The sequence below is a fragment of the Grampus griseus genome, assembly GCF_964374135.1.
Source record: "Grampus griseus genome assembly, chromosome: 7".
NCBI classification, from domain to species: domain Eukaryota; kingdom Metazoa; phylum Chordata; class Mammalia; order Artiodactyla; family Delphinidae; genus Grampus; species Grampus griseus.
In genome coordinates this window covers 54,488,489-54,511,657 of record NC_139001.1, presented here as the reverse complement: position 1 = coordinate 54,511,657, position 23,169 = coordinate 54,488,489, and the positions used below count along the sequence as shown (strand labels likewise).

The window sequence follows — 23,169 nt, the reverse complement described above, 5'->3', positions numbered from 1 at the left end:
GGATCAACAGGCAGTACGAAGCTCTTCACACTTTGTGCCTGTCCATGTAGCTTTATCTCAGATCTCCTTGTCCCTAGTCTTCCAGTCTATTTCTTTTCAGGCCCCTGCCAGCTGGCCACACCAGTTGCCACTGCTCAAGTATATTCTAATCTTGGGCCACTTTCCACGCAAATGGATGGCAAGGTGTACTGCCTGAAACTCTGCCCTTTGGGAGGATTTCCCCTCATCACTATCTTTCAAGGCCACCCCTTTGTGGGCTGTAGTATAGCCATCGTGTATTTTCATTTTGTGCCATGTACTGGCCTTACCTATCCACGATTCAAATTCAGGCATTTTTCTCTTCCATCAACTGGCCACACAGGATCACTGGCAACAGGTGTGAACTGAGGGAGAGGCACCGGTGCAACAGTGGTGCCTGGACTTGGGAGTCCTCGCCTGCTTATGTAGCATACTGTGCCCTCTGGCCATGTTTGTGTTTGCGCCTAGATGTATCTTCCATGTTACAATCATTTGCGACACGACTCAACCCAACCTTATGACTTTATGGGACTGAAAGAACCCAGCTCATTATTGGTGGTTTTGGCTACATGGCTACCAAGCATCCCGTCATAAGGTGCTACATCTCTACCAGGGCACACTGGCACATCAGCAGCTGTTTGTTGAGAGGTGTTTACTTCTCCGCTATAGATGGCATGGTCTTGATCCAGAATCCTTGGCATCCACATTGTGATTTTCCCATTGGAACTTGTCATAAACTCCACACAGCATATTTCCCCACTACTGATGCATCTAATGCAACAGGCATAGTTGCCTGTTCAGCCTATTTGAGTCACTCACCTAACATGGTTAACAGTATAACCAATTAGATTGGTTAAGAGCCTTGACAAAATGCTGTTAAAGAACACCTGATGGTACAGGTAACTCCCTAGCACATCTGGGCAGTCTGACAGAGGTGGCATTTGAACAGTATTTTCTTTTTCTTTTTTTTTTTGCGGTACGCGGGCCTCTCACCGTTGTGGCCTCTCCCGTTGCACAGGCTCAGCGGCCATGGCTCACGGGCCCAGCCTCTTTGCAGCATGTGGGATCTTCCCGGACCGGGGCACAAACCCGTGTCCCCTGAATCGGCAGGCGGACTCTCAACCACTGCGCCACCAGGTAAGCCCTGAACAGTATTTTTAAGAACACATGCTTCCTCCATAGCCCGAAGTAGAGAAAGCATAGGCAGAAGGAAGAGCATGGCTTCCGGGTACCTTATACTCAGATCTCATCATTTTTTCAATACATTTGAACTGCTTAGAACCCAAGTACATTGCCTTTTCCCCCTGTTGGACCTCATCTTCTTCTTCCAACACCTTATGAAACCTCCCCCCAACTTATCCTCTTCACGGTGGGCATTTTACTGTGCAGAAGGGTCTGATGTCGTCTCTAACGTGAGTTCATTGTGTCCTGTCTATATTCCAGAGCATTCATAAACACCCAAGGTTAATCCAATCTTAATGCTCCACTTTATGCCTAAACTTTGTTTCCAGTCTTTGTGTGTTCCTTAACCTCACCCCCAAAATAACTGAAATCTTGATTTAATTGATGTACACATGGCTTATAACGTGAAACTAAGTTAAATGCTCTTTACAGCTTTAAACAAGTTACACACACTGGTTTCCCTTTATCATGTAGGTTTATTCTTCTCAAAGGATTGCACTCAGGTTATCCTCTTTTTTCCAGACAGAAAAACATTTGTTACATACTTCCTGCTAGACTGACACTTGAGGTTGTCAACATCTACCTTTATCACTGAGCGCTCTCTTCCTCTCTGAGGTATTCCCTGATCTACAGGTGGCGCTGACAGATGGCAGACTTGAGGTGTTATGAGATGACATGAAAACATAAAAGGCAAAATTAAAATTTGCTCATGAGACTTATTCCCTAACCGTTGAAGCACTCACTATTTTGTTTGAAACATTCTTGTAACTGAATTGAGTGCACTGGAAAGTTTTGTTTCAGTAATTCTAATGCTTTTTCAACTATTATTCATCTATGAATGGTTATATGTCAAAGCATAAGACAACACTGCATATGCGCAGAGAAAATATGGAAGTGATTCATCACATATACATTTGTAAATTTGGGTTTTTTTTTTTTTTTTTTACCTTTGACTCTAAGAAATAAACTAGAGATATGTAAATAACACAGTATCCACATTGTAATGTTACAAGAATGGCTAAAAAGAACAGGGCCACAGTCGAGTCAGTAGCACTTTAATGAAATGAACAGAACCCATTATAACAACAGCTCTTTATTACATGGATTCAAATACACAGCAGACCAATCACGTTCCCTGAAATTTAACAATCACATTCAATTAAAACCTGTTAGTGCGTTCCTCAACACTAATTCTAAGGGGCTTCCTTCGAAATCCCTTTACAAAGCCTTGCACAAAGAAGAGGTTAAGCACCAGTAGGAAAGACTGTTGCTAGCAGTTTTATTTTATCCTCCTCCTCCTCAACAACAACAATCATGCAGTTTTTTCCTTCTATGTACATGGCATTGTAAAATGGGTGCTACACTCTGCCTATGGTACAAAGTTTATAAATACAATATACCAATACAAAGTCGAAGCCATTAAAAACATCTTAATAACAACTACCAGGAGATAATTAAATCTGGAGTGTTCATGGAATCTATGAAGAGATTTAGAACCAACACACAAACTCAAACATTATAGCAAATGTCTTACTTGGGAAGGGGAGAAAGGGGACCTTCTTATGTGCTACTGAAGGGTTTTCTAAGTTGTTCCAAGTTTACTTTCTTTCTGCTATTATCTTTAAATACTGCAGAGCATTGTGAGCTGCGTCACTCTGTGCACTGCCGCAGGAGATCCCCGAGCCATGACAGACTGTGATGGGACTGGTGGACAATTCAGCGAGACATTGATACTGTCCATTGGCACTCAGTTCTTCTGCAATGACACATTCAAACGTGATGATTAATGCCACGTGCATAGAAAGCAGATCCTTTGTAAAAACAATACAATTGTTATTACCGTCTTTCTCCCTAAGCATCCACGGTATACTACTCCACTTATCATCTTTGTCATTCTTGTACAAACTGCCCAGCTACAGTGGTTCTCAAACACAGCTGTGCTTCATAATCATCTGGAGGAACTTTAAAGAAATCCAGGTGCCTGGGCCTCACTCCAGCCTGCTCTATCAGAAACGCAGGGTTAGGGGTTGGAGTGGCCAGATTCCTGCATTTTCAAAGAGCTCCCAAGGCAATTTTAATGTGGTTAGTTTAACAGTGTTTGCAAATTACTGAACCACAGCAACTTTTTTAAAAGGGAAAAAAAAACATTTGCTAGAGGACTGGAGACACTGTATTTTCCACTCTGAAGTCTACAGTTATTTTCACTAGACACTGAACCAGGAAATACACGGTTCAGGGCAAAACCTCCTTTGTGATGTCATGTTCTTTGGTTATTAAGTCTGTGCAGAGAGTTTAATTCCATTTTGTATATTTGTTTAGGATGTTTTAAAACAACACTGAAGCCCTGAAAACAAACGGTCTTAACATCTGATGAATCACTCTTACTAAAGATGGTTTATTGAGACAGGGAAAGGAGTAGAAACAGGTGAGTTGTTTGAAATTGTCATGATTAAATGTTATTTCAGCTAGAATCAATATAGTATAAAATATCCAGACACAATGGGATTATTTAATGTGTGAAGAGGCTTTCTAGTTCTAGCATCTAGGTTCTTTTTTTTTGCGGTACGCGGGCCTCTCACTGTTGTGGCCTCTCCCGTTGCGGAGCACAGGCTCCGGACGTGCAGGCTCAGCGGCCACGGCTCACGGGCCCAGCCGCTCCACGGCATGTGGGATCTTCGCGGACCAGGGCACGAACCCGTGTCCCCTGCATCGGCAGGCAGACTCTCAACCACTGCGCCACCACGGAAGCCTTAGGTTCATTTTTAAATTGAGGTAGAAGTCACGTAACATAAAATTAACCATTTTAAAGTGAACTATTCAGTGCCATTTAGTACATTCACAATGTTGTGCAACCACCACCTCTATCCAGTTCCAGAACATTCTCACCATTTCATCACCCCAAGGGAAAACACTATCCCCACCTATACCGCCCAGCCCCCGGCAACTACCAATCTGTGGATTAACCTCTTCTGGATAGTTCATGGAAATGGAATCATATGTGACTTTTTTTGTCTGTCTTTCACTTAGTATAATTATTTTTGAGGTTTATCCATGTTGTAGCATATATCAGAACTTCATTCTTTTTTGTGGCTGAATAATATTTCATGGCATGTATATACCACAATTGGTTTATTCATTCATCTGTCAATGGACGTTGGGCTGTTTCTACCTCTTGGCTATTGTGAATAGTACTGCTATGAACATGTGTGTACAGGTATCTGTTGGAATACCAGCTTTCAATTCTTTTGGGTACATACTTAGCAGTAGAGTTACTAAGTCATATGGTAATTCATTTGAGGAGCAACAAAACTCCTCAAATTTTCCACAGCAGCTAAACTATTTTACGTGTTCACTATGTAACATATGAGGGCTATAATTTCTCTATATCTTTACCAGCATTGGTTATTTTCTATTTTATTCATCATAGCCGTCTTACTGGGTGTGAACTGGTACCTCACTGTTGTTTTGATGTGCATGTCCCTGATGACTAATGATAGTGAGCACATTCTCACGTGCTTCTTGGCCATTTGTAGATCTTCTTTGGAGAACACTGAGGTTCTTTTGAAAGTAATTGCATAGAAGTTAGTCAAATTAACTGACTGTGGTTTTTAAACTGCTGTTCTACGTTTACAAGAACTATTTAGTTCTTAAAATTGCTAAGGAGCATTTCAAAGTCATCATTAATTTGTAATCTAAAAAACCATCTCAAGTTTCCTTCTTTTCCCAGATTCAAAACCTTCCATAGTCATATTCATGACATGGCTTATTCATCTGTGTCTCAAACACCCAACAATGTGTAGATACTTAAGAAATATTTTTTGAATGAATGGTCTCTCAATCAGCTACGTTTTCTGATCATCTTTCTGCATTATTCCCCAGGTTCTGCATAATTCTCAGTATATTGAGGCACTATACCTGACCCATCATTCAATCCCAAAGTAGTAGAGAAAATTAGAAGTTCTTTCAGTCCCTAAACACCCTACTTTCTCAGTGCTAGTAGCTCTGACAAGCTAGGTCCCCCCAGGTCACTAAGGCTAGAATAAGGGGTATCAAATTCTTCACATACTATACTGATGTTAAATCAAGACACCAAAAACACACAAGAACACACACATACAAACAAATTAGCCAGTTATAAACTGCATTAAAAGAAAATCCACACTGATTGCTTTCCAATCTGTCTGCATTTGTCTATCTGAGTGATTATGAGCTAGAAAAAATATAGCAGTTCATAGCTGAGATGAGATAAAACTATAAATTGTCCCCATTTATCTCCCAGAAGTGGTACACAGTGATAAAGTGGAGAGAAGACGTCTGGCCTGACCCCCACAAACTTGGTACTTGTTCTAGAAATGTGGGTGCCTTTTTATTTGTCACGCTGCCCATCAGGGCTGGTTTGATAGATATTATATCAGCAGGGACTCTTCTAATCTGGCTCTACCGCTGACTAGCAGCTATGTTATCTCAGGCAAGTTTCTCAACCTTTCTTTGTCTTACTTTCCTCACATATATAAGAATAATAGAATCTACTTCACAGTTTGAGGATTCTGTGGGTTGAAATATGTTATGTCCTTAGAACAGTATCTGGCACATAGTAACTCTATAACTCTTAGATATTATTGTTTTTATTATTATAACCGTATAGATGTTACCTCTATTTTTATTGTTTATAAGAATGGGACATACCAATGATATATGTTACTGTTCTAGTAATTATATATAGTCAGAATCCCCAATCAATGAAAAAAATTATAATAGAGGTTTTGTTCCTCAAACATTTAAAAAAATAAACAGGTTTTAGCATAAGCTAAAGAAAAAAATCATACCTATATCCAAATATGTTATATTAAAACCTTGTTCCTTTGCAATTTCACTAAGCAGCTGGATGTAATCTGTATTTGGAATACTGAGGAGGCTTCTTTTCAGTAAGTTGATCTTTTCACCAGGAGAATTCCTCAAGGAATGCCAAGTACAACCTAAAGAATGTCCTACCACATTTGTCTGAAAAACAGAGACGAAAGTTAAGACTCTTGGACTGGGTTCCGACGCTATTATAAGTATTAATTAAGCACTCACATTTAATACTATATAAAGCATGTTTAAACTTCCCGATTTAAACTAGATAGCACTAACAAGCACACACATTTAACAAACACCACAATGTTAAAGAAAAAAGAATGTGCAATAATATACTGGAAGTATTTAAAAATACTTTTGTATAGTATAAAGGTCTCAGTCAAAATTTCTGATGGTCACGTTAAGATGTAGAACATATTTAAGAGCACGATAAACAAATCTGCGATACAGCTGACCCTTGAACAACATGGGGGTTGAGGCAGCCGACACTCCTCACAGTCAAAAGTCCATGTATAACTTATAGTCGGCCCTCTGTATCCACAGTTCTGCATCCACAGAATCAACCAACCGTGGAGTGTAGTATTTACTATGGAAACAAATCTGCATATAAGTGGACCTGAGCAGTTAAAACCTGTGTTGTTCAAGGGTCAACTGTAATCGAGTCTGCCTAATGGAGCAATTTACAAATTAAAATATAAAGGAATTTTCATATCTTTATGGCTTCTTGTATTAAATACCAGTCTCTGTAACTGACAGCTGTAAAGCAGAAAACAAAGAAACTGTAGACAAGGTGAAATGTGCAAGTTTGAGAACAAGACGTTCAAATGAATGGCATGATGTCAAAAAATTCTTATCAGACTTATCCCAGAACCCAATTGAGTTTGTTTTTTTGTTTTCTTTTCTCCTTTTCCTCTTTTCTTTATTTTCCCCTCTATCTTTACTTTTTCACTTCTGTTCTTAGAATACTTTGCAGTTCCATGTTAGTTTATGGTTTTTAAATTGCTTTCATATAATATGCCATTAGAAAAACCACAAAAAACTACTCTCTGAAGTAAGTACGGCAACCTGTCCTTTGGTCTTATTTATCAATGAGCTTGACAGAGGTTAAGGGATTTTCAAAAGATCATAGGGATGGCCATGATAAAGAATTGGGTAATTTTTGCATAATTTGCAAAATTTACTAAGTAGAATTTTACATTCCTTGACTGGAACTTTAAAAAATGCTGTTTTTAAAAAAATCATAGGTCATCCATATAGTAAAAGGATACCTGTAACAAGAACAAATACATACAAAGAACAGTCTCTTTTCCTTGCTGCCCCTTCCCCAGACTTCTGCTCCACTCCCCAGAGATACTTGCTATTAAACAACTCTTCAGTATACTTCCGTACGCATTCTATGCACGTTTAAGCAGACACACGTATAATCTTTTTAAACAAAAATGATAGCTTACTCTTCTACACCTGATACTGTTAAGTTTTCTCATCTGTTAAGTTTTCTCATATCACTGCACTGCACATACATGCACTACAGTTACCTTACCAGTCTCCAACTGTAGGTTTTAGGTTGCTTCTGGTTTCTTTCACTAACAGTGTTACAATGAAACTCTTTTGCACTTGGATGACTTTCTCGACAGAATAATTTCTAGAAGTAGAACTGCTGAGTCAAAGAACATGTATGCTTTTAATTTTGATAAATATTAATACTTCCAAACTGATTTATGAGCCAATTTATACTTCCATCAAGTGTCTTGGAGGGTGTTTGTTTTCTCACACCCTAGCCAATACCAGGTATTGTCAAACTTTGTAGGTTTTGTCAAACTAAAGGTGAAAATAGTATCTTGTTTAACATGCATGAATAAAGTTGAACATTTTTTTCCCCACCATTTGTATTTCTTCTACTGGGTTGCCTTTTTTATTGATGTGTAAGCTTTATGTTTGGTATTGAAAACAGTCCCTTCCTACTCATGTGTTCAAAACAGTTTCTTCTTACTTTGTTTTTATTAGTTTTATTTACAGACATTTTGCTGTGCAGTGTAGGTTTATGTAGTTAAATTTGTGAATCTTACTTTACAGCTTCTATGTTTTAAGTTATGCTTAAAAAGGCTTTTCCATGCTAAGAATTTTAAGAGGAAAGCTCTTCCATGTTTTCTCATACAGTTCCAATTCTTACGTTTAAATCTTTGATCCATTTGAAATTTATTTTAATGTAAGGAATAAGGTAGCAACCTAAATATATCATACACCTGTGTGCATGTGTATTCCGCCACCCCTCACCTCCCCCCACAATGTGGCTGTAAGTTATTTCTATACCATTCATCCTCTCACCCACTGATGTGAAATCTCACTGTTGTCATATACTATCTTCCTATATGGATTGGCATCTATACCTATCCTCTGTCTATTGCGATACAAAAGCTGTTTTAACTACTATAGTTTTATAGTATGTTTCATTTTCTGGTAGGGTATAACTCCACCTCCCGTACTCTTCCTTTTCAGTTTTCTTGGCTATTCTTGAGTTTATTTTTCCAGATAAACTCAGTAAAGTTGTATCAAGATCCAAAATGAATTCTGGTAGATTTTGACTAAGACTATATTACATTTTCATATATTTACAGTATTGAGTCTTTCTATCAAAAATACATAGCTTTACATTTATTCAATTTCTGTTAAATCCCTCACTAGAGTTTTAAAGTTTTTCTCATATGAGTCCTGCACATTTCTTTCTAAGTTTATTCCCTGTCATATTATCCTCTTTTCTACTATTGAGAATAGGATCCTCTATATTCCATTTTGTAATATTGATAAATAGGGAAGCTATTAATTTTTTCTAGTATGCTTTTTCAGGACAGAGTTTCTATTTTGCTATAAAATGATCAATGTTATCAAGCTTCATACATTTTATTATTAAAAGTAATACACACATACAACAAAAAAATTAAATAGTACAGAATTATAAAAGCAACAATCCTCCTCCCTACCTTCAAGTCCTCTTTCCAGAAGCAATAATTTTCACCTTTCTATTTTTAATTATTCTGGTGGTTACCTTTGTAACAGAAATAATATGAGAACGCTATTGATTCTGTATATTAATTTTATGATCAGCTACCTTGATGAATTCTCTTATTATATCTGGTAGTTTTTCTCTAGGGCTTTATAGGGATACAATTATATTATTTATAGTTAATGATCGTTTCTATCTCCTCTTATTTCCAACCTCTTGTTTTCTGATTATGCTGGTTGATACTTGTAGAACAATGTTTAAAAAAAAGGGTATCAGGAATTCCCAGGCAGTCCTGGGAAGTGGTGAGGACTCAGCACTTTCACTGCTGAGGGCCTGGGTTCAAACCCTGGTTGGGGAACTAAGATCCCAAGAGCTGCATGGTGTGACCCAAAAGAAAAAAAGTATCTGTGGGCATCTTTGCCTTATTTCTGAAATTAATGGGAATGGATAAGACATGTAAACATGTACCCATGATTTTGATTTTTTTCCTGAGGTATATATTTTATTTTATTTATTTATTTTTAACATCTTTATTGGAGTATAATTGCTTTACAGTGTTGTGTTAGTTTCTCCTGTATAACAAAGTGAAGCAGCTATATGTATACATATATCCCCATATCCCCTCCCTCTTGCATCTCCCTCCCACCCTCCCTATCCTGCCCCTCTAGGTGGTCACGAAGCACCGAGCTGATCTCCCCGTGCTATGCAGCTGCTTCCCACTAGCTATTTTACATTTGGTAGTGTATATATGTCAGTGCTACTCTTTCACTTTGTCCCAGCTTACCCTTCCCACTCCCTGTGTACTCAAGTCCATTCTCTATGTCTGCGTTTTTATTCCTGTCCTGCCCCTAGGTTCATCAGAAACATTTAGTTTTTTTAAGATTCCATATATATGTGTTAGCATATGGTATTTGTTTTTCTCTTTCTGACTTACTTCACTCTGTATGACAGTCTCTAGGTCCATCCACCTCACTACAAATAACTCAATTTCATTTCTTTTTATGGCTGAGTAATATTCCATTGTATATATGTGCCACGTCTTCTTTATCCATTCATCTGTCAATGGACACTTAGGTTGCTTCCACGTCCTGGCTATAAAAATATGGGACGATTCATGAATTTGCATGTCATTCTTGCACAGGGGCCATGCTAATCTTCTCTTTATCGTTCCAATTTTTGTTTCTGTGCTGCCGAAGCGAGCACTGAGGTATATATTTTAAATCACAATAGGGATATTTTACAAGAGTTTATCAGTAATGACTGTCAAAATTTTTTGGCATCTATTGAGAGGATAATGTTTTTCTCCTTTAACCCATTAATGTGATTAGTTATAGTAATAGATTTACCAACACTGAAACACTCTTACAGTCCTAAAATAAACCCTACTTGTCTATGGTATATTATTCTTTTAATGTTCTACTGAATATTAAGGTGTTTCACCATAAGGGAGATTAATCCATAATTTTTGCCATTGGGATTTGCTATTGTCAGATATTAGTGTTATGTTAGTTTTGGAAAATAAATTTAGAAGCTTCCCCTTTGTTATATATATTAACTGGAAGAGTTTAAATAGCATGGAAGATTATCTCTTCCTTGATGATTTAACAGAATTCACCTACAAACCTGTGTTTTGTGATTATGGTTTCATCTCTAATCCAGTTTTAAAAGAAGTGAATGCAGTGTTTTATATTTTTCTATTAAAAAAGCAAAACCAAAACTCTATTACTTATTCAGATATAGTCTTTTTTCCCTATAGAATGAGCCCTTTTTTTCTTTTATCAGAAGCTTAGGACACTCCTATAGTCTTCACTTTTCATTTCCTACCTAACATCCTACTCTCAGATAATGGACCACCATACATACCTATATACAAATATCAGAATCTCAATTAATATATTATGTGTAGCCCGATCTCTTAAGTTCTCTGTCTGAATACCAGCTGCCTACTCAACATTTTCACTTAGCTACTCCACAAACATTTCAAATTCAATATATCCTATGCTTAGCTCATTATCTGCTCCCCCTCAAATCCTACTCATCTTCTGTGTTCCCCATATTATTGAATGGTACCACCATCTACTCTGTTGCCAAGCTAAAAATGTTTATTTCTTTCTTTTTCCTTACTCCCTACATGTAATCAGTTACCATGCCCCATTCACTTCAGTTTTCTAAATAATTTTTAAATCGATCATTTCAACTGCCACTACCTTAGTCTAGGCCACCATCATTTCTCATCTGCTTTTCTAAAACAGCATTGTAGCAGGTCTCTTTCTTTGACTCTAATATTCATTCACTCACCATAATGCAGCCAGTGATTTCCCTTCTAATGTATAAATTAGATCTTATCCTTTACATATTAAATTTATTTAATGACTTTGCACTACCCTCAGGATAAAGTTCAATCTCCTTAACATAGTAGCTCCTGCAAGATTCAATCCCTCTTTTCCTTTCCGGCCTCATTGTTTGAGACTCCCTCCCTCCAAATCTATGAATATGCTCCAGCCATCCCAAATTACTCTGCGGTCCTAGATCACATAGTGTTTCACTCCTGGGTCTTTGTATGTGGTCTTTCTTCTCTCTGGAATTCTTTTTTCCTGTTGTCATCCTATAGGTCTCAGCTCAGCTATTACTTCCTCCAAGAAGTCTTCCTAAAACCCCGTCTTAGTTGGATCCTTCTCCTACGTTCCCAAGACGCCTCTGGAAGGACCAGTCTGTAGGGTTCTTTTCTCTTTCAGTAGGCTGGCTACAAACTCCTTAGGGCCAGAGACTATCTCATTCACCAAATGCCAGTACCTGGCATCAAGCTTGGCAAATAATGAGTTCCCTAAATGTTTGCTGAGTGGATAAATGAGTGGATGAACCAAGAGATGGGAGTGAATTGTCAATCTGAAGGCAAAAGTGGCACTAGTGACTTACCATCTTTAGATACCATCATATTATTCTGAATTTGACTGTGCCTCCCAAACTCTCTTACCTGGCCACGCCTGTGATCCTGGCTCACATACTGCAAGCAGCTAAAATTGGGGTAGTGTATTACTCAGCAGTTAAGGGATTTGTTTAAAACTGCAACTCTGAAGTATCTATACAAAAAGAAATCTAGAGAAGTTTCCTACAGCAACAGATGTTTAATCACATTAACACTGTAGACCTCCGATCATTACTCACCAAAGAAATGTGGTTCTCTGGAGAGATATTACTGAATTTGGCAAGAAATTTCTCAGCAGCATTTCTCTTGGCTTGTTTCTTTGATGCCCCCTTTCCTAAATAAAGAAAAAGAAATAGTAGGTTTAGAAAATAAGCTAGCGTCCATAGAGAATGACCAAATGTTTAACGTACTGTGTTTGGTCAGAGGACAATCTCATGGTTTTTGTATACTATTCTTTTTTTTTTTTTTTTTTTCCGGTACGCGGGCCTCTCACTGTTGTGGCCTCTCCCGTTGCGGAGCACAGGCTCCGGACGCGCAGGCCCAGCGACCATGGCCCACGGGCCCAGCCGCTCCGCAGCACGCGGGATCCTCCTGGACCGGGGCAGGAACCCGCGCCCCCCTGCATCGGCAGGCGGACTCCCAACCACTGCGCCACCAGGGAAGCCCGTGTACTATTCTTCTACAGACGTGACATCTTTACTTGTTGTGCTTCATACAACTGTTAATGGTTACATTTTTGAAGACGTTTCTTTAACAGTTTATCTTTAGTAGTTATACTTTTTCTTTAACAGATGTATCTCCCTATGTCTAGCTTTAATGAACCATATTTGGTTTAATTCTGACTAAATATTCAAATTTACCAAGGTACATTCGAATTACAACTGCTATCTCTCAATTTCTTGCTTATAATCTCCTATACACTGATAACTATGTGGAATTTCTTTTTTAACATGAATAAGAAGGGCATAGGAGAGGCTAGAGTTGAAAGACACTATCAATATCTTCTATTTCCATGTTTACAGATTTAAAAACTGAGAGCCAGGCAGGGAGGTTAAGCAATTTACCTAACCTTGCAAATCAAGGACTGCATCAAGAACAGGAAGCTGAGGTTCCTGCTTCTGGCCTAGGGCTTTCTGCACTGGCCCACACTACCTCTCAAGGGCAAACAGCTGCTTATTACTTAAGACTAATATCTAACCAAGGTAAAATTCCATTTCAAGCCACTTAACAAAAACATGCTAGAGAAGTTAAAATAGGAATCCTCAGGAGTACTTTATTAAGTGACTTTTTTCTCATAGTCTGTGGCCTTTACAACGTAAAGCTGTTGTAATTTAAAAGGTTAATTTCTACTTTATTTTTATCCCACTGCAATTTTTTGCCATCGGCCTCTTATTAAACATCTTGTTTTCAAATGTAATCTTCTTGTCCTCCTGTCTTCTAGAATAGCTATTGAAACTCCAAGAGATTTACTACTGCTTTTTTCTCCAAAATGATTTTTAACTCCCTATTATATCAATGAAGACTGTTTAAAGAGTCAATTATTTATTTGTTTCTCCATTACCAACTCATAATTTTAAAAAATATCAAATTAAGAAGTAAAGTATTCTTAAGCCAAACATTTATACTTAAATTCAACTGCAGAAGACTTCCCTGGTGGTGCAGTGGTTAAGAATCTGCCTGCCAATGCAGGGGACATGGGTTTGATCCCTGGTCCAGGAAAATCCCACATGCCGTGGAGCAACTAAGCCTGTGCGCCACAACTACTGAGCCTGTGCTCTAGAGCCCGCAAGCCACAACTACTGAGCCCGCGTGCCACAACTACTGAGCCCGTGTGCCACAACTACTGAAGCCCGAGCGCCTAGAGCCCGTGCTCTGCAATGAGAAGCCACCACAATGAGAAGCCTGCGCACCGCAACAAAGAGTAGCCCCCGCTCGCCGCAACTAGAGAAAGCCCGTGCGCAACAACGAAAACCCAATGCAACCAAAAATAAATAATAAATTTAAAAAATTAAAAAAAAAATTCAACTGCAGAAAGTTAGAAACAGTAGACCAGGAGTGTCAGTTTTTTTCCCCATAGAAATATTTGAAAAGAAATCGCAACAGAAATTTCTATGGTCATTCATCTTCTCAAAATATTTCAAATGTCTTCAACTGTATGAGGGTAAAAAGGAATAAGTACCAGTTTCCATGAATGACTCTAGCCTGCAAATTGTGGTATATTCTCTCTTATGAGCAGGTCCTCCCTCCTGGGAAAGGGTATATTCAGGAAGTCTCCAGCCATGATGAATAGCCAATTCCTAGAAAATCGAGATGAGGATTTATTAGTAATTTTTACTATGCAGTGGCTCAATCACACAAATGATATTCTCTCATGATTTTGATCCCATATCTATTTATATGTTTGCAAAGAATAATGATATTCTGCAATGAAAAAAATGAGAGAAGGCCCTCTATTTCCCAGAGATATTCCTGAATTTTATATCTTATAGGCCCACAATACCAAAACGGAAGCAGTTTTCCTGTAGTGAAGCAGTGAATGGTGCTCTTCCATTAAGCTGTAGTGAGTTGATATCAAAGAGTTCAAACAGAAAGACAAGCTACGTTCAGCCTCTGGGAACATCAGAGAGGACAGCTACAGGTCTCACAGCCATCAGTTCCTAAAGCCTCTCCCCTCCTAACTATAACCTTCCATACCCATGGCTGCCTAACTAACTACATTCGATCGAGAGCAGATGAGAAGCAGACAGCAAACAAACACACTTGGATGAGGCTGAGGAAAGAAGGGGAAGAAAACTACAGAAAAACTCACAGAGGAGGAAAGAGACCAAAGGACTGGTTGGATAATAGGGAGGGGAGTTGTCCAACAGAGCACATGGATAGTCTGCAAGGAGGATATTCTGCACACAGAAATTCAAAGCTGAATATATTTTTTTGATAGAATAAGCAAATAAGCAAACGACTTCCCTTTTCTTGAGTTAGGTAACTCAGTTTGGGTTCTTACAAAGTCTTCTGTCTCAACAGAAGTAGAGATTTGTCACAAGAGTGGCAAGAAATATTCTTAAAATATAAAACACTCTACCCATGTGCACTGAGGTCCTGCTGATCTCAAATGAGAATTCCACAAACCAAAGGCAGATACTGTATATGGAAGAAAATCCAAAACATAAGTAAATAGGAAAATAATTTCAAGTTAGCACTTTAACATCTAATGATCATAACCTGGAACACAAAATGTTATACCATCTTTAAAATATTAATTCCTTCTCTCAACCCTTATGATATTATCAAAATTTATGGCATTTTTTTCAGTAGACAAAAAGTTAAGTATGGAAAAACTGTGCCACTTACCTGTAATGAACCAATAGGATTAAGCTGGTTCTTTGGTTGCTTGGAAGGGTCAGGCATTAAGGGATCCGGAACTGCAAAGCTAAACATTTTTATAAAGTGTTATAAAACAAAATAATCTCCCCCAAATTATTAAGTAAAGGACAAGCATTTTCAATTTAGCTTTCCATGCCTTTGCTGTTGCCTTTCCTTCTACATGGAATACCCTTCTCGCCCACCTCTTCTGTAAGAATCTGATCTATCCATCATCCAAGGTATACCTCAATTGCCCCTTCCTCTCAGAAGCCTATTCTTTTACCCCAGTGGAACATAACTTCTCCCTTCTTTGAACCACTGTAGCATTTGGTTTGACACTTTCTTAAACAAATTATTTTACCATAAGTTGTACACTCTTACAAATACATGTGATTTGTCTATCCCTCACCACACCTCTCCCCTGTTCAGACTATAAAATCCTTAATGGTAGGGCCTATGTATTACTTGCCCTCATAAGCCTTGCAGTATAATAGATGCTCAATAAAAATGTATTTAAATAAAGCACACTATTGTTACAACTACAAAAAAAGGGAAGACTAACAGGAAGTTTAGCCTGGCAATGTAAACCATACAGATCATAAATGTAGCTTTTTCATCCAGATAATTATGGAAGAAAGACCTGGTTTGATCTATTATCTGCTCTATGCTAGGATAATCTTCCTAAGATTTATATGTATCCTGTATAAAATTGATGGCCAGCATGAATCTGATTTGAGCATGTGGGGACTGTGATTAGAGAAAAAGAGAACAACCTCTTCTAAGTAGTGTGAACTTAGTAGTTACTTGGGTGATGGATGCCTAACGTGGAACAAGCTGCATTTCAAGGTTACTGCCACCTAAGCAGCTAGAGGCATTTCTTCCATGACCAGTGAGGTTGTTATTGCCATTTCCTCAATTTCCTCAAGTTTCTTTTCTTTTTTTTGCGGTACACGGGCCTCTCACTGTTGTGGCCTCTCCCGTTGCGGAGCACGGGCTCCAGACGCACAGGCTCAGCGGCCATGGCTCACGGGCCCAGCCGCTCCATGGCATGCAGGATCCTCCCGGACCGGGGCACGAACCCGTGTCCCCTGCATCGGCAGGCAGACTCTCAACCACTGTGCCACCAGGGAAGCCCTCAAGTTTCTTTTCTACCTGCCAGAATTTCAAGCTTTACATAAGCTGATGAGATACAAATATTCACTTACAATGCTGTACACTGAAGCTACCCAAGTAATTGTGATGGAGAAGTGAGAAAGTCTCTATCATATTAGGCCACTTTCAGCCTGATTTACAGCTTAGCAATTCCCATCTTATCTGTCAAGAAGCACAAATACATAGTAAGGTTTGTTAGCCTTTTTTGCTGACAAAGTGAAGTGCCCATGTGCAGAAAGGACACTCTGTATACTAATTTCTATGAATATATGCAACACTTTGGGTTGACCTTTGGATTGCACAGAAATGGCATGGCCGTCACCAGCAAGGGGAAAATCCAAAACCCGCCATGCCATTTGGCATGTCCAGAAAGCTAGCATAAATCATTTATAATGTATGACCCTAGTCATTTTGTGAGATCCAAGGCTTTTGCTGGTTGGTTCTAAACTACCTAAAAGGTTTAGAATTACTAAGTAAATGGGAGGAACACTGCATGAGAACCTAAATATCAATATATCCCTAAGCCAGAAGTTCTTCTATGACTAGGAAACAAAAAACCCATCCTAAATTCCCATGGGCCTCTGCTCTCAGCTATGAGCAGATATACCAGATTGTACTCCAAATATACTTGAGTGCACGTAAAGGGAAGAATTTACAGGCAAAACGTGCTCCTGGATGTGCCCATTAGAAATCAAAGGACACCAATTTACAATACATGAGATGATCCAGGACCAGTGCTCCTTCCAAAAGCACCTAAGGTGATAACAAATTTATTTTGGAAATATTTGTCAAGAATTAACATCCCAGGGGCTTCCCTGGTGGCACAGTGTTTAAGAATCTGCCTGCCAATGCAGGGGACACAGGTTCGAGCCCTGGTCCAGGAAGATCCCACATGCCGTGGAGCAGCTAAGCTTGTGCGCCACAACTACTGAGCCTGCGCTCTACAACCCGCGAGCCACAACTACTGAAGCCTGTGCGCCTGCAGCCTGTACTCCACAACAAGGGAAGCCACTGCAATGAGAAGCCCTCGGCAGCTAGAGAAAGCCCATGCATAGACACAGAAGACCCAACGCAGCCAAAAAAAAATAAATCAATCAAATAAATGTATTAAAAAAAAAGAATTAACATCACATTTAGAAGGAAATCTCTTTGTCTCCTTTCAAATTCGAATTTCTAAAAGAATACTTTTAGCTGATCTTTTTCTATCTCACACCTTGTTTTCTTCATTGTAGAAACAAACTCTTAATCCAGTAAGATGTTTGCCAGAAACACTCTGGTTTTCTAGTGTTGCAGCTCATCTACTAATTAATAGAGCCTTCATCTACTAATTAATAGCTGGATTTAATTTCTTACGGATAAAGTTGTCCTTTAGTGGATGACAGGTCTTCACAAGGAAATAGAATTTTAGAGCTAGATATTAACAACTGTTTACTTTGTTGCTTTTGTGAGCATGTTCAAACTTTTAACCTTACCTCAGCCATGATATTTTTGAGCTGCAGAATACAAAGAAATTTAGCTCACCAAATACTTGCATTGGCTTTCAAAATGTTTATGGCAGCCTCTGCAGCTCTATGTTTCGCCAGCTTCTTACTTGTACCTTCACCTGAATTAAGGTTAAAAAAAAAACTCTTTACATGCTGTGAAAATGTGAGGCTTACATAGATGTTTGCATAATACAAAACAAAGCCACTACACATTTTATATATGTACACACTAGGTAATAAAAACATACACTTGCATACAGTTATACACTGAAATAAAATACCATATGAAGTTAATACATTAAAAAACCCCTGTGATTTAAAAAATTATATGTATTTTTGTATACCTGTATAAAAATCGTTATACAGGTATACATTATACATGCTATTACATAAAGTAATAAAGTAGACTATGTCATACCTTCTGAAGAAATGCAACTTATTCCATTATTCTTAGAAAGGAAATTCTTCTATAGCAACAAGTTTCCTTTAAAGGAGCCACTTACAGCAACACCGTTTGTCAGCAAAATGTGCACACTTTCACTGTAACAACCCCTCCTATACTGAATTAAACCCCTCTGCTTGGCTAAGCAGTCATGACTACCTGTTGGATACAGTGGGGGAAGGTTTGTATAGGGAAGAAGTTGAGAGATTACCTTAAGCGTCTTCCATATAATCTGTATCCCTTACATGGGTAGCTAAGGGGGCAGAAGAGACTAGGCCTGACTAATCACTGAGACTGATGCCTAATTTTAGTAAGCAACCACACAAGTAAATTGTAAATTCAGTCTTTTTCCTTCTGACTTCAAACTAGGTGTTGAGAACCTTTCCAAAGTTGTATCAGAATGCTGATGTCCATTCCTCCTGTGTGGAGGAAAGAAAAGGAACATGGAACAAATTTCAAGCATGGCTCTCAAGTGTTGGAGACCACATAAACCACACTTATTCACCCACTAACATAGGTATTAAGGATATACCCTTGACCAATGTGGGAGTTAGGGGCACCGACCCTCTGCGCTGTTGAAAATCTACCCATAATTTATAGTCAGCCCTCTGTATCTTTAGTTCCTCCATTTCTAGCTTCCTCGGTAACTGCGGAATCAACCAACCATGGATTGTATGGTACTGTAGTATTTACTACTGAAAAAGATTCTCGTATGAGTGGACTGCGTAATTCAAAACCGTGTTGTTCAAGGGTCAACCGTAGTAGAGAGCTAAGCAGGGTCCCTGCCCTTAAAGAGTATACAGCCTAATGTGTGAGATTCTGTCTATAAAAAGACATCTGGGGGCTTCCCTGGTGACGCAGTGGTTGAGAGTCCGCCTGCCAATGCAGGGGACACGGGTTCGTGCCCTGGTCCGGGAAGATCCCACATGCCGCGGAGCGGCTGGGCCCGTGAGCCATGGCCGCTGAGCCTGCGCGTCCGGAGCCTGTGCTCCGCAGCGGGAGAGGCCACAACAGTGAGAGGCTCGCGTACCAAAAGAAAAAAAAAAGACGTCTGAAATGTGGAGTATCACAGCAGGCCTAAGTGCAGGTTGTAGGGTAGCCTACAAAAGGGATAGCTCCCCTACTCTTGGTAAGGATTCAGAAAGGTTTCATGAAGGAGGAGATAACTAAACAAGGACCTGAAAGATCAGTACAAGTTAGTGAGGTGAGGAGAGCTGGAGGATTAGGAAGAGCACTGTAGGTGGAGAAAGTACTTGCAGAGCCTCAGAGGTAACACACCGCATGGTGTTCTCAGGCCCCAAGTTGTAGGGGACAGTAAGAGCTTGAGGAAAGGAACTTTGAGGCAAAAGGCGAGAGAGCTGAAGGGTAGGAGAGGTCAAAGAATGGTCTCCTAAATTTGTGCTTATCAAACTTTAGGAATTGCCTGGGAATTTGGTTAGAATGCATACTAACAGTAGGTGTTGGATGGGGCCTGATATTCTGCACTTCTTTCAAGTGCCCAGGTGATAGCAATGCTGCTGTCGACCACATTTTGAGAAGTAAGGTTGTCAATGATGTTAAGAAATTTATATTCATCCAGAGGGTGATGGGAAAACCACTGAATGGATTTTAAAAAGAGGAAGTACATGCACAGATTTGAATGCCAGAAAAAACACTCTGGTTTTTGTGTGGAAAATGGACACCACAAGATAGAAGCTAAAAGAGCAGCTATGAGGCTGCAACTATAATCCATGTGGCTCGGATGGTAGCAACAGAAAGATGAGAGAAGCAGACAGATTCAAGAGATATTTAGGAAGTAGGATTTGGGGGCAGACTGGACAATAGGCAGAGGGAGAAGAAGGTGAAACCCAAATTTCTACTGTAAGCAGACGGGTGACGGTGGTGCCTTTACTGAGCTGGAGAATGCAGGGGAAATGGATTTGAGAGAGAAGATGGATTCAATTTGGGACAGTGAGAGACTGAGGTGTCTTTGGGTCATCCAAGCAATAATGCCTAGCAAGCACAGGCAGATACACTGTTCTGTAACTGCACCTGGGCTGAAGACAGAGGTTTCAGAATTATCAGCCTTTAGATAGTATTTGAAGCCACGGAGGTAGATAAGCTTGCACAGGAAGACAGGACAGTGTGAGAAGAGTAGGGGGACTAAGCAGTTGCCACAGGTTGTTAATCTTTGATCTAAAACACACTGAAGGGAAAAAGGCTACTTTTGAGTTTTCACTGAATGTTTTAAAATAGACCAGCTAAAGCAGTAGTGCAAATGTTGATTCCATGGTTCATATGAGGAACCTTCTAGCTACAATCTAGCTACAATCCACCTGCCCCACATAGACAAAAAAGCTTCAAAATTTTCTTAAAGTGGCTTCAATGAAAATAGCGGAATCCAGATTTTCAGGGACACAAACAAATGATGCCTTCAGATTACCAGATGGTGGAACTTCAGCCTTCTTGCTGAATTTTTTTCTTGGCATTCTTCCAAATTAAATTTAGTATTCAATATTTTTTGTGTTTGCCATTAAATAGATACATAAGGAATAAAATGTCTACATTTACAAATGGGCTACTTCAGTTATCATTTGCTCAAGTTCAATGACCATAATAAGGTGAATCTTAATTTTGAAACTTCATTGCTGTGTGACCTTGGGCATGTTTCTTATAATCTCTCTGGACCTATTTCCTCATATATAAAAAAGGTGATAACATCTTATTAAAATACTGTACAGTGCCAGGAACTAGAAGCTGCTATGCAATATAGTGTAGTTGAGCTTTCCGCCTTCCTCATTTTGCTTGGGTACAGAACCGAGTGTGGTACAATGGGCCCAAACTGCCAAATGAGTCCATACATAGAGGGGAGCAGCTCCGAAAATTCTGGGGTCATGCCTCCTGGCATCTGCTATAACCTGTGAAATTTGACAGCACCTACTGATTCATCTATGGCTGCTCCAAGAGCCTTTCCTGCTTCTCCCTAATTGGAAGATCCCTAGGAGGATCCTAGGGTATGTTTCTGAGCTTCTCTTGGTATCTGGGGAACAGAAAATTAGGGAGAGGATCAGGAAGTTGGGAAGTCCCAATGACCTGAGAAAGGTATCAGTTTTAAGAGCCTGCTCCTCACCGTTGTCTCTGGTAAAAAGGGTACTTTTCCGAACTAAGAAGCAATACCAAGTCTGACCCGCCAACCCACATGGTCATCGGGGTTCGTTGTGCATACAGACCTGTGCAGGTTATGTCACCAACGGTTACTCTGAAGGTGAAAGTGGGCACGTGTATTTGCACATCGGATCTTTCACATTCATAAACTGGGATGTTCTTGGTCTTCATGCCGTATTCATGTAATACCTGAATTGGTGTTTTCCCTGGCTTAGCTGTGATCATCTTCCCCAAACTGCAAAAACCAGAAAAAGCTGTGCTTTGCATGTCAAAGCGGGGAGGGAAGCAGAAGCAAATAAAGACTAGTTTTAACAGCCACCAACGGTGACGCCGGAGGCACCGAAGCTCCCCGTCGGCCAGGGCTAGAGCTGGCGAGGCGCGACAGTCTCCCGGCCCCGCTGCGGCGGGCGGCGGGCAGGGTGAGGGAGGTCTTTAGGGAGACAACTTGAATGCGGGTAGGAGGGATTCGCGGGGGAATCGGGAGGTACGCTCGGGTGCTGCAACCTCCCGGGACCAAGGCTATAAATCCCTTTCCCAGGCGGCGGCCGTGAACCACCTCCGGCCACCCCGAGCCTCCCGAGGCCGCAGGAGGGGCGGGGCCGGGCCGTAGACCCCGGCCCGCTCGCCGCCGAGAGGGCGGGGCCGAGCGCCCGCCAGCAGCCGCGAGGACGCGAGCGCCAGGAAGGGGCTTTACCCAGAATGCCGCTGGACAGCCGGCTCCCCCGCCCCCTCCTCTATTGCCCACCACTCCCGGCCCTGCCCCGCTCGGTCCCGACCGCCCGGGCGCTGACCTGAAGGTCCCGCTGTCCTCGCGCTCCAGCGGCGGAGCCGCGGCGCGATGCCTGCTCTGAGACATGGCCAGAAGGGACGGCTTTGCGGCGGGAGGAAGAGCAGTGTGGAGCGACGTCTTCGCTCCGCGGGTCGGTCGGTCCCGGAGAGGAGCGAGCTAGAGCCGACGCCGCCACCTCCTCCCCTCCTCCAACTCCCCTTCTCCTCCCCGCTTGCGTCCCTCCAGGGGATGGGCGGGGGGCGGAGGCGGAGCTTCTGTGCGGTAGCGCTGGTCCCGGCTCCCGGTCACGCCTCCTGCTGTCCCGGCTCGGGTAGAGCTCCTCGGCGGCCCCGCCCCCTCGCAGCCCCGGCCCGTGTGCCACCTTCGGCCCAGCGGCTAGTGGGGACCGCAGTTGTGTGTCCTCAAAAGGAGGCCGCTCCCTGCCCAGAGAGAGGCTTGTCGTCGGGCGGGCAAGCTTCAGCGACTGTGAGGCCTGAAGCTCAGCCTTTTTTTTTTTTTTTTTTTTTGGAGGGGGTTGCGGGGGACGGGGAAGAGGAGCGGTGCGTCACTTTAAGAAAATGATTTTAAAATTCCAAATGCAAAATTGCCGGAGAGCCTCCCTAGGCCTGGGCCCGAAGCCTGAGACTCGCGGTATACCCGCTCCTGAGGGCTGAGGTGGGCTCCTGTCCTGGAGTCCTGCTTTTAGGTGCTCGCGGGAACGTCCGGACACCCACTCCTCTCACCCCCACGTGGGCTCCATTGTCTTCTAGGCTTTCATCGCCTGATGAGTGCTGGGCTAGCGGATCCCAGCAAGGCACGTTAGGTGTAAACGAA

General features: G+C 40.9%; 1 protein-coding gene across 1 annotated transcript; it reads right to left on the bottom strand.

Annotated features, from left to right (window-relative positions):
- Positions 1-2,297: 2,297 nt before the first annotated feature.
- PRKRA (protein activator of interferon induced protein kinase EIF2AK2) lies at positions 2,298-22,562 on the bottom strand. The gene is made up of 8 exons (XM_082657720.1): positions 22,358-22,562; positions 21,632-21,801; positions 18,018-18,099; positions 15,333-15,411; positions 14,164-14,281; positions 12,224-12,318; positions 6,027-6,201; positions 2,298-2,956 (listed from the first exon to the last, which is right to left on the bottom strand). Exons 1-8 carry the CDS (start codon positions 22,420-22,422, stop codon positions 2,799-2,801), a joined length of 942 nt encoding a protein of 313 aa, XP_082513846.1. The 5' UTR covers positions 22,423-22,562; the 3' UTR covers positions 2,298-2,798.
- Positions 22,563-23,169: the final 607 nt, after the last annotated feature.

Coding starts and splice junctions, on each gene's coding strand:
- PRKRA (XM_082657720.1), bottom strand. CDS start 22,422: ATGTCTCAGAGCAGGCATCGCGCCGCGGCTCCGCCGCTGGAGCGCGAG. Junction 21,802..22,357: donor GAGGACAGCGGGACCTTCAG/GTCAGCGCCCGG, acceptor TGGTTTTTGCAG/TTTGGGGAAGATGATCACAG. Junction 14,282..15,332: donor ATCCTATTGGTTCATTACAG/GTAAGTGGCACA, acceptor TCGATTTTCTAG/GAATTGGCTATTCATCATGG.